Source organism: Podarcis pityusensis, assembly GCF_964106645.2.
Source record: "Podarcis pityusensis genome assembly, chromosome: 15".
Classification (NCBI taxonomy): Eukaryota; Metazoa; Chordata; class Lepidosauria; order Squamata; family Lacertidae; genus Podarcis; species Podarcis pityusensis.
The window spans coordinates 12365796-12382259 of NC_138040.1; the positions used below are offsets into that span (position 1 = coordinate 12365796).

At 48.4% G+C, this 16464-nt stretch overlaps 1 protein-coding gene across 1 annotated transcript in view; it reads right to left on the minus strand.

The window, feature by feature from the left end:
- Nucleotides 1-9166: 9166 nt before the first annotated feature.
- The window catches only part of CUX1 (cut like homeobox 1), a 265277-nt gene continuing 257979 nt past the window's right edge, over nucleotides 9167-16464 (minus strand). The window contains exons 19-23 of the mRNA XM_080982751.1: nucleotides 14984-15067; nucleotides 14140-14196; nucleotides 12134-12214; nucleotides 11725-11789; nucleotides 9167-11023 (exon numbers count right to left, since the gene is read on the minus strand). Coding sequence (XP_080838877.1) covers nucleotides 10963-11023; nucleotides 11725-11789; nucleotides 12134-12214; nucleotides 14140-14196; nucleotides 14984-15067 — 348 coding nt within the window. The 3' untranslated portion in view covers nucleotides 9167-10962. The remainder of the gene's footprint in view (nucleotides 11024-11724; nucleotides 11790-12133; nucleotides 12215-14139; nucleotides 14197-14983; nucleotides 15068-16464) is intronic.

Consider the following 16464-nt stretch of genomic DNA (forward strand, 5'->3'; position numbering starts at 1 on the left):
TCTGGAATCGCCACATTTTGTTCACTCATTGTTTACAGAGTTGACACATGGCATGGCGGCATGAGGATCCGCTGCCTGAGGCAGTTGGCTTATTGTGCCTCATAGGTGGAGGCGCAGTTAGGAATTTCATAAATAAATAGCATGAGCCTTCAGAGTGCCCCTGTCTCACCAATGTGAGGATGTTTGTATTTAATAAGATGATCCCACAAAAGCAACTTCAGTCTGAAATATAAATTGTTATTATCATCCAAGTATGGGGTGCATAGAATCACTGATACAACTTTTACCAGGGAAGGAAAAATGCCAAGCAGCGGGGGAAAGGCTAACCAGAAGCAAGTGAGTCTAGCAGCCAGAAAGAGTAATCACTTCAATGTTTAGGTCAATGAATTATGTGTTCCAGTTCACTAGTAGTTCCAGAGAAGATTTTATAAAAAGCTCAGGAGTTTTAGAGGGTTGACTCATACTCAAAGACATACAGGGCTGCCTCAACCTGATCTGGACGATAAATTCTGGGTTTCACCCAAATTGGTCTGATTCAGTTCTAAATCTGGAAGTTTGTCTGATATCCCATTGATATCACACCTTTTTCTCCAAGTAGCTCAAGGTGGTTTGCAAGGTTTTCCTGCTCCTTGTTCAAGCCCCACAACAACCCTGTGAGGTAGATTAGGTTGAGAGGCAATTAACTACCAAGGATCACCCAGTGAGCTTCATGGCTGATTGGGGATTTGAACTCTGGTCTCTCCCAGGTCCTAGTTCGACACTCTAACCACTGCACCACACGGACTCCCAGATCTGGTGCACAGCCCTCTTGTAAAGACTCTGAACAATCCTGCATTGCGGGGGTTAGACTAGATGACCCTTGGAACCCTTCCCACTCTACAATATTGGAATCTAACACATTTATCAGGCACTGTCAGAGCCTCCCACTTCCTCCAGTAGTGCATAATATACATCGCTCTGGACAGGGGAATCATGTTAGCTCCTGCATGGAATTCCTTCTATATAGAAAGCCCATAATTTGTTAATTGATTCTTGGTATAAAAAAACAAGTGTCACTAATGTATTATTCTTGCTAATTCTGGAAGATTTCCAGCTGAGTCTGGAGCCACCTGATAAGAAGGGGAGCTGGTGGCGGCAGGGAGTAGACTGGAAAAACACATCTTTCTCCTCCCTGCTCCCTGCCACATAATTTGTCAATGCTAATTACAAATGAACAATAATCAAATTGGGAAATGCTGACACGCAGGAGGACACCCCCCCACCCCACCGCTTTGAGGCACTCTCTGGAGATTACTGCTTCCCCCCAAATACATTCAGCAAAATTAATTCTCTCCAAGCTTCTGGACTCTCTCAGAAGGTGGTGGCCTCTCTCTTTCACTGGAGGTTCTTCGGCAGAAGTAGGATGGCCATCTGTCAGGGATGCTTTAGCTGAGATTCCTGCATTGCAGAGAGTTGGGCTAGATGGCAGTCTTACAACTCTAGGATTCTATGAAAACCAGGAAGGGGGATTAGGGGTAATGCCAAAATGCCACCAAAATGAGCACGGAGAGAAGCAGCATCTTAACCTCTCTCGCCCCCGTTGACCAGGCATAGGCAAACTCGGCCCTCCAGATGTTTTGGGACTACAGCTCCCATCATCCCTGACCACTGGTCCTGTTAGCTAGGGATGATGGGAGTTGTAGTCCCAAAACATCTGGAGGGCCGAGTTTGCCTATGCCTGCCATTGACTCTTGCTCCTGAGCTTTCCAGCCCACGGCAACAGAGCCACAGAACAGGACGCTGGTGCTTCCTCTGAGGAGTCCCTGCCCTGCATGAGCAGGCCAGAGGCATCTCTGCGTCTCTTCGGTGCGAATCAATGATTGGATTTTGCATGCTCTTTGTCATGAATGGAAAGGGAGGGAAAGAAAATTGGTGAGGTGCACAACTCTGAGCTGCTCAAGGCAAGAAGGACTCAGAGGGAGACCCGCTTTCTGTGCGTGGCCCAGAGAGGCCTGTAATGTACGATAGGCAACTGACTCAAATGGCACTTTCTTGGCAGCCTGTCAGTATGAGAGGATGTGAAGTTATCAATAGTGCGGATGTGCGCACTGATGTATCCTGCGTTGGTGGGTGGTTTTTATTTTTTTTAAGGGTTGTATTCCACATAGCACTGAGGAAAATGTTCTGCCAGTGCAAGTATTTCTACCTCCTTCTTTCATTGGAGGTTTTTAAACAGAAGTTGGATGGCCACTTGCCAGGGATCGTTTGATTCCTGGTTTGCTAGGGTCAGACTAGATGACCCATGGGAGTCCCTTACAACTCTACAAGTCTATGGTTTCTTGAGCAACAACACACTCCGCCCTTCTCTCGCCCCACCCCAATCTGTTTTGGGCTTCCCTCGACCCACCAAAGCAGATTTGGGGATGGCGAGGATTTGGGGAATCTCCAATAATATCCAGCAGGGGACATTCCCAGGCATATTTGGGTACAAACCATTTGTATGGAAAGCCTGTGTTTAACCATTTTTTAGGCAGAGATGGCCCCTTACATCCCTGTGCAGCCACAAAGCTTCCTCCGAGTGACCTTGGACCTGCCACTCTTTTAGCTTAGGGTTGTTGTAAGTATCATCTCATGCTTGCTGTCCCCAGGATAAATCCCAATTCCTGGTTTTGCCTGCTTGTTTCAGTTAGCAGGCTAATCCCTAACGCTGGCCCCGGGATTTTAAAATTCCAGTCTGAAATGCAGCACATGTTTTGAGCTGCACAAACATCCTTCACTGCCGGGAAATACTTAAGTCATGGAAAGCAAGAAGCCGGCAGCTGCTTCAGGCAAAGACGGGTGGGTGCGATGCTCATTCACTCAACGCTGCTTTCATAAAAGAGGCTCCCTTTCCCCACTGACTGTGTGTGTCTGTGTGCAGTGATTAAAATAAACTGGCTGTGCAAGCAAGGTGTCTGCCCCTCCCTGCACAGTTCATGGTTTCAGATGGGTTCCCATAGCCACAAATGGATGCATCCGCCGGGCCCAGGGAACTGAACCGATCGATGGCCGAGTTCAAATATAGCTGAATGAAACCAGCACAGCACTTACGAGAGGAGGGCAAAGTCACTTCCAGAACAACGGCAGACCAGGGAGAGCACTTTCCTTGCGCATCAATGGAGGCAGCAGTGCTGATGCCTCAGGGGAGCAGGGTCCCCCACCCAGTTAAGGGCGTGTTTTGTGCCGTGTAAACCAAGGAAATGGAAAAAAACAAGACTGACTGTGTGTGTTGGGCAAAATGTGTGCAACTGTGCGCGTGGAACTGCAGCGTTTGAGGAGCCGTTTTTGACCTGCTTTCTTGGGCTGAGAAGCCAGGCGTCGATTCTTGAGAGAGAAATGGGGGTGCGATAGGAAGGTGTAGCTCAGATGGTTTGAGGCAGATGTTTTGGACTACAACTCCCATCTGCCAGGTCGTCCAAGTAGGTGCTAGGTTGGCAAAGACTGTTTTAAGGCAAGATTTGGCCCAGGAAGCAGACCGAACCGTGTGCATTTTGCAGTATGTTGGCTTCGATGGAGCCAACGTGTGCCTTTGCAGCATTTCGGTGCACACGTGGTTCCTGCAACAGAACTTGGCATCGCCCCACCGAGGAGTTGGGTCTTGGTCAGGGCTCCAGCCAGCCTTGCCCTCAAAAGGGGTGCCAGGAGTGCGGAGAGGAGGATGAAATATGACTCCTTGCCTAAGGCCCTGCTGGAGGAACACCTGCTGAGATCTCTTCTCTGGAACTCCGTAAAGGCGCAGGAGCCCAAGGTCTCTAACACCTGGCCAGTCTACTTGCAGGTGGTGAGAGGAGTGGCCACAAGTGCCCGTGGCCCACAGTGGCATCAACTCATATTTTGACTGTTGACCGCTTCCCATAAAGGCTGGTCAGTGGATGGGGAGGCGGGGCTGAACTTCAGTGGTGGAATAAATGATGCTTCGTATGCAGGCAGTTCTAGGCAGGTTCCCATCTGATTAAGAGAAACCCAAGTAGCTGAACTGCAGATAAATCTCCACCTGCTCCTAATCGGAGCAGGTCGCAATCAGGGGCTCAGTGGATGGACTCTGCCTAAGCCGATTCTATATGGAAGGCCCATGACCCCTGCCTGAAACCCTAAGGAGCCACGGAAAGACAGCATGGACAATACTGAGTTAGACAGACCCTAAGGCAGCTTCATATGTCCCTATATTGCTTGTGGACATCAGATGATGAGCTTCCCCCCTGCAGATTTATCCTTGCACTGTCAGTCTGCTTCCCTTTCCGAGGGTGGGGCAGTGAGGGTTAACTTCTGACAACAGCTCTTGGGTTTCCTACTGTTACATTACATGTTAGCCCATAGAAAGGATGGCTAAAATTAGCTTCCCAGCTCGTCCTCTCGTAACAGCCATGACTTCCGGATAGTCTCAAAACGAATCCCCTGCAAAGGCAACTGATTCCTCCTGCTATTTTTATGACCATGCGTCAGTTTAAGAGACAGAGAGCAATCTATTAATGTGAGATCGTGATGAAGACTGATGTTGCAATGCTGACTTCTCCAAATAGTTTGTGGACACAGCATATTGTTGATGGCTTCCCCAGGGAAAGTTTTACCCGGCTGTTCACCCTGGTGTTCCTGCAAAATACCGGTAATCACATTTAGCTTGATATGGGATGGGAGGACCCTATCCCTCTCCCCTCTCCAAACAGTACAATTTTGCTAGCCTTGGGTTGCTTCTAGGCTCTTCTTTTTCTTGGAATTGCCATCTTGCCTTCACACATTTTTATGGGTTGCCAGATTGTTTCAGTGCACTGTAACGAAATCCACAGCAGTTTTCTGCAGTAAAATATATTTGCCACACCAACCCATCCAGTAGAAACCTACAAAGAGCTATCAAAACTTATCAGCGTTCTTGTACCTTTAATTAAAAGTTTCTTGTTTGCAGGCGCTACCTGCTTTTATTACTTCTTTTTGCTGTCTCGAAAAGCAACAGAGTGAGCCTCTGGGGGTGAAGTCAAACTACTGCGTTAGCAGCACTGCAGTGACCTTTCTGGGGCGCAAGCCTGGGCAGTGTGTATGGAGGTCCTGCTTTGCCCAAACAACAAGACCCCACTCTCAGCCTTGCTGATGTAGTCCAAATGAAAGCAGAGCAATACGTTTGGCACCAGTTTGGCTGCAGGAATTGCCAGAAAGAGGCGTATGAGATACCATCCAACCGTCTTAGCGGCTCCCCTCCAGATTTGGGTAGGGTTTATTCCTTAGCCTTTTCTTCTCCCGTTTAGGATCAGCGTTTTCCTTCTCCTAGATGGGCTACCTTCCCAGGTTGACAAGCCCCATCTGCCCCTCACTTCCCTCTGCGGCATGTGCAGGAACTGCCTTCTTGACCATGGGATCCACTCCTGGTCTCATCCATTCAATCTGGCCCTTCTTTGGAAGTGCATTCAAGTGGCCCTTCTTTGGAAGTGCAGGTTGCATGTGTGGGTAGGAGTGCCAAGGTTGGTCCACCAGCTGCGATTCTAACTAGAGAGATAATCCGTCATCCAGGTAATCCATGATTCAGAGAGATTATACATGCACTTAGTCAAATTAGGTTTGACTACTGTAATTCATCTGCATGGAACCTTTGAAGACAGTTTGGAAACTTCCACAGGCTCAAAATGCTGCTGCCCAGATATAGGTGGCCTATAAAAGAAAGAAGGCTGATCGCCGAAGAATTGATGCTTTTGAATTATGGTGCTGGAGGAGACTCTTGAGAGTCCCATGGACTGCAAGAAGATCAAACGTATCCATTCTTAAGGAAATCAGCCCTGAGTGCTCACGGGAAGGACAGATCCTGAAGCTGAGGCTCCAATACTTTGGCCACCTCATGAGAAGAGAAGACTCCCTGGAAAAGACCCTGATGTTGGGAAAGATGGAGGGCACAAGGAGAAGGGGACGACAGAGGACGAGATGGTTGTTCTCAAATCTACCAGCATGAGTTTGACCAAACTGCGGGAGGCAGTGGAAGACAGGAGTGCCTGGCGTGCTCTGGTCCAGGGGGTCACCAAGAGTCGGACACGACTAAACAACAATAACAAATAAAAGATTTATAAAATAAGTAGTGGAATAGTAATTATTTTGCTTTCATTTCTTTTTCAAGGAAAACAAAGCCTTTCCTTCAACTGGCAGGAGCAATTAAGTGGGGCAGTTAACCGACAGTGGGGCAATTAAGAGAGGTTGCATGTGTGAAATCTCACAGCTGCAGTCAACAAAAATAAATCTCTAAAAATAAGGATCCTCAACCAGGAATCGTTTAATGAACACTGGAAGGGATTTTTGCTGAACAGGGCTTGCTTGTGAGCAAGCATTATAGCAGGATCTTGGCCAAGGAGAAGAACGCTCTTGGATAATGTAGAACTATATGAACTATATGAATATGTAGGAACTCTGCTTCCAGCTTGTTGTGGAAAAGCAATGACTTGACTGCACTGTGATCAGATTTGTGGTCGGATTCCCTCCCCCCCACACCCGGTGGCAGCATTTAATGGAATTTTACCAGGAGGAGGAGAAATTCTCCAACAGTTTCTTGGGAGTGGGGTCACCATGAGTAGCCTCCTTTCCCCTTTCCTTTCCTTTTTTTGAATACTGCTGCTCCTGCAGTCTAGCCACCATTTCCCATGATAGATCACTATCATACCACTTTAAACAGTTATGGCCTCTTCCAAAGAATACAAATTCCCAAAGCTACAGTTCCCAGAGTCCCCTGGGAAGAGGGACTGATTGTTCAGCTACTCTGGGAATTTTAGCTCTGAAAGGGGACTGGGGGGTCTCCTAACAACTTTCAGCAGCCTTAACAAACTATAGTTCCCAGAATTCATTGGGGAAGCTGTGCCTGTTTAAAGTGGTACCGTAGTGCTTCAAAAATATGGCATGATATTCCAGGCACAATTCCAGGATATTGTGGGTGCGTGGAGAATTGTGGCTGCCACATTTAAAAATGAAAATGGTGGAGAGGAGACTATATGGAGAACATTTTGCAAAGTGGTCTAATTTTGCTAGGGGTGGGTGATAAATGGTGTGTGTGTGTGTGTGTGGAAATCTCAGAAATAGATTCTATAATTTTTTAGCTCAGCTCTAGGTTATAGTGTGGACGCAGCCTTGGAGATTTCGCACCTCTTTTTCGAAAACTAATTTTACAAAGTACCTTGAACATCACCCAATCTGACAGTCCCTTGCTAGGCAACTGATTTCCCCGCTCTGCAGGTCTAAGGATGGTGAAGGTTTGCCAAGGAAAACAGACGCTGTTGATGCCAGATATCTCGGAGCAGAGTCACTTGTTGCAAAGTTATTTAGAAAGAGGAAATGGGATGATAAGATGCTGCAGCTAAGAGGAAGGGAGATCCTGCCCAGTAAATAGCCGCATGGTGCTTCCAGTTTCCATTCCTCTCTTTTCTCTGAGGCTGCTTTGCATCAAACCCGTTTACAAGAAGCAAGTCCTTCCTTACAGCAGATTTCCTGAACTGTATTAAGTTTGGGTTTGCAGCAACAAGTCGCATAAGGAAGACCGAGAAAAATAATAAAATGAAAGCTGCAAACGCTGCGATATGGCACATATTCTGGACATGTTCTAAATTTAGAAAATTATTGGAATATATACCAATGGACACTGAGGTATTAACTGGCCACACTTTGCCCAGGGATCCTTTCCATTTACTGCATGGATATGTTAACGAAACTGTACCAATAGGATAGGGAATGGATGCAACAGCTCTTAAGTGCTGCCAGAATAGTAATGATTTGTCAGTTGGGGGGGGGGGGGGTTGAATGAGAACACCATCCAGAAGCGAATGGGTAAGTAAAATCTGGGACACAGCATGGTTAAGTTTACATATCTGGGGAGAACCAGAGAGGGCAGGCAACAATAAAAGTCTTCATTGAGAAATGGAGTATTTTTATGATATTACTTGGAACCTTGTGATAGTAATTTAGTATGTTTGATTTTGGTATTGAAGTTTGTACCTATATGTTTAATTCTAGACATTCCCTGCTACTTTTATTTTTGGCTTTAGTTGCTGAGGGGATGGAGGTCAGTGCACAGGAACCAGAATAGCAGGACCCATCACCAGAACCAGAGGGGCTTCTGTCTCTGAACACGGTGGCCTCTGAGGTGTAGGGAGCAGCGGAAGGGACACTCTAGGAGGCTGAGACAGACAAGTGCCCACAGCCCAGATGAGGCTCACTAGTTCTGGAAGGAGGGGTGCGATTCCTCAGCTGGAGTAGACTCCAGGGCAGGACAGGTGAGGGTCACCTGCTTCATCAATCCTAGATGAGCATGCAATCAGCATGCAAAGTACAAAAGGGAAGCAGAGATGAGGTGCTGTGTCTGTTCAACTGCCCACATTGAGGGACCTTGGATGCTCCTGGACCTCTATGGGACTGTCCTTTGGGTTTGACTCTGGCCTGTATTCTGACTGCTGGACTTTGGCTGCATTCTTGGATTGACCCTGAACTGTGTTTCCTGAACTGTGGACTTGGCAATACTGACTTGCTACCAGCAGGCCAGGGGTTCAGGGCAATGAATCCCCTCTGTTTTGCTGAGGCTGACAGAGGATTGACTTTGCTTGAGGAGTCGGTGTGCTTTCTAAGTTCTTGTGGTTTCCAAAAGCACTGCTTATAGGTTGGGAGTGGGGTAGCAGTAAAGTGGTAGTGGTGAAGAGAGGGTTAAGCATTCCTGCCACTTCTCTGCTCTGCATCCCATTGGGGAAAGGACTAGAACAGGGGTAGGCAACCGAAGGCCTGGGGGCCAGATGTGGCCCAATTGCCTTCTCAATCCAGCCCACGAACGGTCCAGGAATCAGCCTGTTTTTACATGAGTAGAATGTGTCCTTTTATTTAAAATGCATCTCTGGGTTATTTGTGGGGCATAGGAATTCGTTCATTCCCCCCCACTTCAAAATATAGTCCGGCCCCCCACAAGGTTGGAGGGACGGTGGACTGGCCCACAGCTGAAAAAGGTTGTTGACCCCTGGACTAGAAGATGACCCTCTGTGTTCCTAACAACTCTGCAATTCCATGATCTGTTGGGTTCCCATTCCATTCAGTTTCATGCCAGCTGGGGTTGGTCTCTCGACTCCCAAGCCAATTGGCTCAACTGCCTGCCATTTTTTTCCAGGCCTCCAACACTGACACCCAACAGAGTACACAGGGAGTCCAATTCATCTTCCAAGCATTTATTTCTACTGGAAAGGATTTTGCTTTGCAGGCAGAGGGAGGGAAGGGGGGAAAGACCAATTTACGCACACCAGAAGCAGTTTAAATAATCGTAGGAAGAGGAAAGGGGGGGGGGTAATCAGTTTCCCAATCTGCATCACCCACCTTCAACTACAAAATCAAACCTTTACTATGAAAACTCAATTTGGGGGATTTTCGGAGGCAGTTGAGAACGCTGGTACATTTGAAAGTGAAGAAACCGCTCCGAGAGGCTTTCAAAAGCCACAATCCATTTGACCACCACTTCTTCCCTCAACTGCATTACTCGATTAAACAACAGGATTGAACAACCTCTTAATTCAATAATAACAAAAAACAGGAAGGGAATTCTGCAACAGAAAGTTCCTGCCTACCACGCAAAAGGAAGAATGTTTACTGCAGCAGTTCCAAAGCAGATAAGCCACCTTTCTCCCATGTTTGTTTTCCCAAGTTTGCTAAAGCCTCCAGCAAAACTATCCTTAAATCCCTCCGTGTAACATTATTTGGGTCCCTTTCTTTTTTTGCAGCAGGATTAACTGCTGCTTCACAAACAATTCCGTGGGGAAACCTGCCCTGCAGATAGATTGCAGCAAGGAGCTGTGGCTTCCCACTGTGGGCCCATTTCAGGAATATGTAAAACCAACACAAACCAGCCCTTGTGGTTTGCAGCACACTCTGCCAAGGGGGAAGTTTTTGTTGCGTGAGAAGCATTTCCAGTACTGTCAGGTGCGTACTGGTTCCTTCTCTTGCTCAAGCCATGCAGCTTTTTCCATGTCCCAGAGCTGTTAAATTTCTTTTGCCAAAAAGCACAGGAGGAACCTCTGGCATTGAAGGAGCTGGCCAGTCTGCTGAAGTGCATTAAGACTCGCTCGCTACATTCAGACTTCATGGGTGCTCCAGTCCTTCAAACCTCTCCCCATCCCATGTGCCCGGCTTAATATAGCACTTCCTGCTTTGTCAAAAATCACAGTTTGCCATGGCATAAGAACCAGACACTATGGTTTGTGCAATCCCCCAAACGAGGATGCAAATCAGGATTAGACTGTGGTTTGCAAGCCTGGCTTGGAGTTTTGGTTTGGAGAAACCAGGAAATTTTCTAACAAGCCAGGCACACACATTCCCAAACTATGGTTTGAAGAATCGGGGAGTGTTGCATCTGAATGAAACCACTGGCTTGCTGCTGGCTTAAAAGGTTGTATAAAAACCCCTCTGTGAATTAACTCCCAGTGCTAAGGCAGACTTAAATGTAAAATGTCTGGGAGCCTGGTTCAGACGTTCAAAAACCACATCCGTGGTGTGTAGCTGGACAAATCTGCAAAGAGAAGGCTACCCATGGATGGAACTGCAGCTTCTGAGACGTAATTCTCAGACTGGAGTGCCTGCAGCTGTTTCTGTGGACAGCTTGAGTCAAGTTTATAATTTCTGTGTGAATTGATGAGTCCCTAAGAACAGGCAAGGCATATCCTATTGAGCTGGGGAATGTCTGAACCAGCCCTAAATCTGCTGAATTTATAAGCATTTTTGACAGATAGTTACCGCTGGAGACAACCAAGGAGAAATCAAGTGCATCAGCTTGAGTCAGCTTTGTGAAACTGTTGTATCACACTCTAGATATTTTTTTGCCTCAAGCCTGAGCCTGTGAACAACGTTGTCCTTGAGGGAGAAGGAATATGGGGGCAGAGCAGCACTGGGATTAAACCTTTCTGGGCTGGAAAAGGAATTGGCTCCAGTAAGGGGGGTGGCGGTTTCCAGTCAGGGCTTTCATTGCCACATATCCCCGTTCTCGCCGTTCTCGTGGAACTTGTGCAGGTGGTCGGCATATCTGAAAGAGATGGAAGTAACTGGATCAGCACACCTTGGTATGAATCTATATTGTGCCCCATAAAATGCAGAGTGACAAAAAGCCAAGCCCCTGACCCTGACAGGCTGACCATATGAGGGGCAACGGCAGGAGAGGATGGCAGGGGAAGCAGTGCAAGGTCAAGCCTTCTCCAGGACGACAGCATCCGGCACCAGGCCCCTTCTGCCCCACACAGGGAGAGCAGAATCATATCACTTTAAATAATTTTGGGAAGCGTCGTTTAAGGATACTGAGACCCCTCTCTTCCTCTCGCAGAGCTACAGCTCCCAAAGTTCCCTGGCAAGAGGAGTTGCTTCTAAACCACTCCGGGAATTCGCCCCTTCTTCCCTGGCAGGGAGGAGAGGGGGCAGCATTTTGTGGTTCGCCTCAGGTGCCAAAATGTCTTGAACCGGCCCTGCCCTAGGGGGTTGTTCATATGTAGATGACCAAAGTTCAACATATGGATGTGGGTTGGTGGGGGGAGCACCGAGACGTGGGACAGGAAGTGTGCCCGCCCCTGGACCTGCTTCAAACCGCAAGCGACGGATTGGCTCAACTGACTCGACACCTGCAGCCCTGATTTTCACATTTGCAGAGGGAAAGGCATGTTTGCAGAAGTTGAAGAAGCATCTACGTGGTAGACTGAAGGAGAGAACTGGGAAGGCGGCTCCTCCGATACCTACTTCTTTGCACAGAAGGCGGCACAGTCTCTGCCCACGCTCTCGCTCCAAGCCGTTTTGTAGAGAACCTGAGAAAGTAAAGGCAGACTGTTAATTGTTCAGCTGAGAGTGGGAACCCCCACCCCACAATGACCCTCTTTCCTCAGGTTCCCCCTGCAACATCCTTCCTGCGTCAACAGAGATTCCGGCTTTGAGGTCCAATTAAGTGGGTGCCTGGGGGTTTTGGGTTCCCAGTCAACCGATGGTACGCAAGCCACTCCGAGAGCCTTTTCTGGCTGGGGAGCAGGGTACAAATGCTCTAAAACAAATAAAGCAACTTAGGGGCACCAGGTTTGTCAAGGCTGAACTACAGACTCCTTATTTCCAAAGGCAGGAGGATATCAGAGAGAGAGAGAGCAAGCCACAGACTTACCAGGAAAACAAGGCAATGCAAGAAGAGAGTGTAGAAAAAGGCAACTGTGCGGGCCGTCTTGTTGGAGAGGATGAATCTTCCCTGCAGGTGCACCAAAAGAAGACAGGGTTTGGCATAAATACTGCTTTCAGAAAAACCAATAAATACAAAATTCTGCCGATGAAAAACAAAATGTATGCCACCCTGTACAAATTAGGCAAGTTCATATATTATTCTTATTCATAGTTATTAAAATTTTATACCGCCCTTCATCTGAAGATCACAGGGTGGTTTACAATATAACAATACATACCATCGTACCAAACGGAAACAATGCCTCTTCCTACCATACCATAGACTGTTGAATTAGCCAGAGGCCTGGGAGAAGAGGAATGTTTCTGCCTGGCACCTGAAGTTATGTAAGGTGCCAGGCGAGCCTTCCTGAGGAGAGCATTCCACAAGTGAGGAGCCACCACCGAAAAGGCCTATTCTTTTGTCTGTCCTGACTCTCCCCTGCTCAGATCCTTGGCTAGCACTGCTGGGTTCTAATATTATGAGGTAGAGAAAACATCTCTACTTTCTCTGCACCAAGCATAACTACTGCCTTTACCTCAAACATGTCGCCTCCCTACCTTACTAGCCTATTTTTTAGGCAAAAAAGCCTCATATTTTGAAATCTTTCCACATAAGGGAGTTGCTCCATCCACTTGATCATTTTGCTTGCCCTTTTCTGAAACTTTTTTTGAAGCGAAGTGACTAGGACTGCACACAGCATTCCAAGCATGGCTGCACACTATAGGTTCGCACCAAGTTATTAAGAAAGGGATTGCAGGCTGTGGAGAGGTGCTGCCAGTCAGAGCAGGCGGCAGTAAGCTAAGTGGACCAGTGGGTTGACTCAGGGAAAAGCGGCTTTGTGTATCCATGTATGAAGCAGGTCACAGCTGGTGCAAACTCTGCTGGCAACCAGCCCAGACCTCTCCGAACATCTGTTTCCCTCCTCTGGGTATTTCCAACACAACATGGGCTGCCAGTTCTGTCCAAACTGTGGGACAGGATTGCCTTCAGAGGCAAATATGATCTTCCTGGCATGCCAGGCCTGGTGACATCAGTACACAAGGACGGCAGGGCAACTGGTGACGGCGCACACCTGCTGGGCCTCGCGTTTCAGTACAGACACACACGGACATCAGCTGTGAAACAAGGGCTTGTCGTTCCTGGCCAGGCCAGGCTGGTCCCAGTGACCCACGGCCTTCTCTTCTCCATGCATGAGGAATGCACACTTGCTAACAAGCGGGATCAAATTGACTTTATATAAACCAGTGATGTAGCTGCCTCTGGAAAACCACGTCCCATTCTGGTTGCCTTGTCTGAAAGTTGTCAGGAGACCCTCCCTATTCCCCTTAAGGTAAAGGTACCCCTGACCGTTAGGTCCAGTCACAGACGACTCTGGGGTTGCAGCACTCATCTTGCTCTATAGGCCGAGGGAGCCGGTGTTTGTCCGCAGACAGCTTCTGGGTCATGTGGCCAGCATGACAAAGCCGCTTCTGGCGAACCAGAGCAGCGCACAGAAATGCCGTTTACCTTCCCGCCGGAGTGGTACCTATTTATCTAATTGCACTTTGATGTGCTTTCAAACTGCTAGGTGGGCAGGAGCAGGGACCGAGCAACGGGAGCTCACCCCGTAGCGGGGATTCGAACCGCCAACCTTCTGATCAGCAAGCCCCAGGCTCTGTGGTTTAGACCACAGCGCCACCCGTGTCCCCTATTCCCCTTACCAAGTGACAATTCCCAGACAAATTCCTTTTCCCTGGGAACTTTTGAGAATTGTAGCTCTGTGAGGGGAATAGAGGGGTCTCCTAACAACTCTGAGCATCCCTAACAAACTACAGCTCCCATCATTCTTTGGGGCGAAGTCATAACTGTTTAAAGCGGTATCACACTGCTTTCAATGTCTGGTGTGAATGTGGCCTAGGTCAGTGTTCCTCCACATCAGATGGGAGAGGACAAAGCATCAGTGCTTGCCTTACCATGCTAAGAGTTGCCTTATCCCACGGGCTGAGACTCAGATACTTCCTCTGGCGCTCCTGAGTACAAACGAACACAAAGCAGAGATGGAAAAGTGAAAGGAAAAACTGAAATCGGCCATGCCTCACCTGCAATGCCAACATCAGCCCATGATCTAACAAGCCCACTTAAATTTACCCAGTGCTTAAATGTGAACAGACTCGAGGTCAAGATGTTATTCTCCAAGCTTAGTTTGCCGTCTGTAAAATGGGCCCACTAATGCCTGCCTGCCAGCCGGGCATAGGGGCATCACCAGGGTGGCTGAGATTGCTGCTGTAGGAACACCGCATACCCCTAGAAGTGCTCTTGCAGTAATTAAAGTTAGTAATAATAGTAGTAACAACAATAACAATTTTATTCTTTACACCCCACCCATCTGGCAGGGTTGCCCCAGATAAACAAGATGTAGCTAAACAAGATGTAATGGGGGGGAAAATTAAAACAGTGGTGGAGCACTGGTTGAAGGTGGCTGATAGCCATCACCTAGGAAATGTAGTACAGTCGTACCTTGGAATTTGAATGACTTAGTTGCCGAACATTTTGGCTCCCGAACAATTGAAAACCAGAAGTGATTGTTCTGGTTTTTGAACATTCTTTTGGAAGCCGAACGTCTGGTGGGGCTTCCACGGCTTCCGATTGGCTGCAGGAGCTTCCTGCAGCCAATCAGAAGCCACACCTTGGAGGTCAAACGTTTTGGAAGTTGAACGGACTTCCGGAACGGATTCAGTTCGACTTCCAAGGTACGTCTGTATTTCTAAGCCCTTCTTTCCCTTCCCTCCCGCAGCTCCATACGAGAGCCTCTCTTACCTTCCTGCTGAAGGAGGCGAAGGGGTCCAGGCGCTCTTCATACTGGGTGGAGTAGCGGAGCTCAGTGTCGTCACTGCCACTGCCCTAGAAGAGACCCAAACACAGAAGTCAGGGTGAGGCTGTGGATGCGTGTTTGCTCCCAGATGTGTGGAAGCAGTCGTCACAAAGCTACTGCCTCACTTTGAATGCCATGGTTCAGAGCTGTTGCTCAGCAGCGGAGCAACTGCTCTGCATGCAGAAAAAGTCCCAGGCTCAGTCCTTCTCTGGAGGAAGCAGAAAGTTAGTGCAGATTGGGGAGGGGGGGGGGGACATTTAGCAACCTAAGTGAGCAAGTAGGTGCATGTCTTTGTGCACGACAGAGCGGGAGGGAGATTCAAGCTTCACTGCCTGCCCCAAATCAAAGCATCTAGGGCATGGGTAGGAAAACTAAGGCCCGGGGGCCAGATCCGGCCCAATCGCCTTCTAAATCCGGCCCGCGGATGGGCCAGGAATCAGTGTGTTTTTACATGAGTAAAATGTGTCCCTTTATTTAAAATGCATCTCTGGGTTATTTGTGGGGCCTGCCTGGTATTTTTACATGAACAGAATGTGTGTTTTTATTTAAAATGCATCTCTGGGTTATTTGTGGGGCATAGGAATTTGTTCATCCCCCCCCCCCCAAAAAAAATATAGTCCGGCCCCCCACAAGGTCTGAGGGACAGTGGACCGGCCCCCTGCTGAAAAAGTTTGCTGACCCCTGATCTAGGGCCTCCAGTCCCCCAAAGGGCAAGCAAACATTCCCCAGTGTGTCACCAAGAAACTAGTGTGGTTCCTGCTAACTAGGCCACCTTTGCAGTTCTCTATTTCAAGGGCTATCAGAGGAAATCACTCTATTTGAAGGCATCCTGTGTTTCAGGGATGGGCAACCTGTGCCCCCCCTGATGTTGTTGGACTACAAATCACACTGCCCCTGACTACTGGTCCAGGCAGGCTGGGGCCGATGTGAGTTGGGAGTCCAAGAATGTCTGGAGGGCCATTGGCTCCCAGTTCAGAATCTTAAAGAGCCTTCTTAAAGAGCCGTAAGAAGGGAGTACCGGCAGGAGGAGCCTTGCAGTTGCCCATCAACAGGGAACAGCTGGGCAGCAGACAGAGAAAACACACAGCCCATCTGGTGCAGCACATTCCTCCCCACTAGGGTGAATGCACTGTAAAGGTAAAGGTAAAGATAAAGGGACCCCTGACCATTAGGTCCAGTTGCGGCCGACTCTGGGGTTGCGGTGCTCATCTCGCTTTATTGGCCGAGGGAGCCGGCGTACAGCTTCTGGGTCATGTGGCCAGCATGACTAAGCCGCTTCTGGCGAACCAGAGCAGCGCACGGAAACGCCATTTACCTTCCCGTTGGAGTGGTACCTATTTATCTACTTGCACTTTGACGTGCTTTCGAACTGCTAGGTTGGCAGGAGCAGGGACCGAGCAACGGGAGCTCACCCCATCGCGGGGGT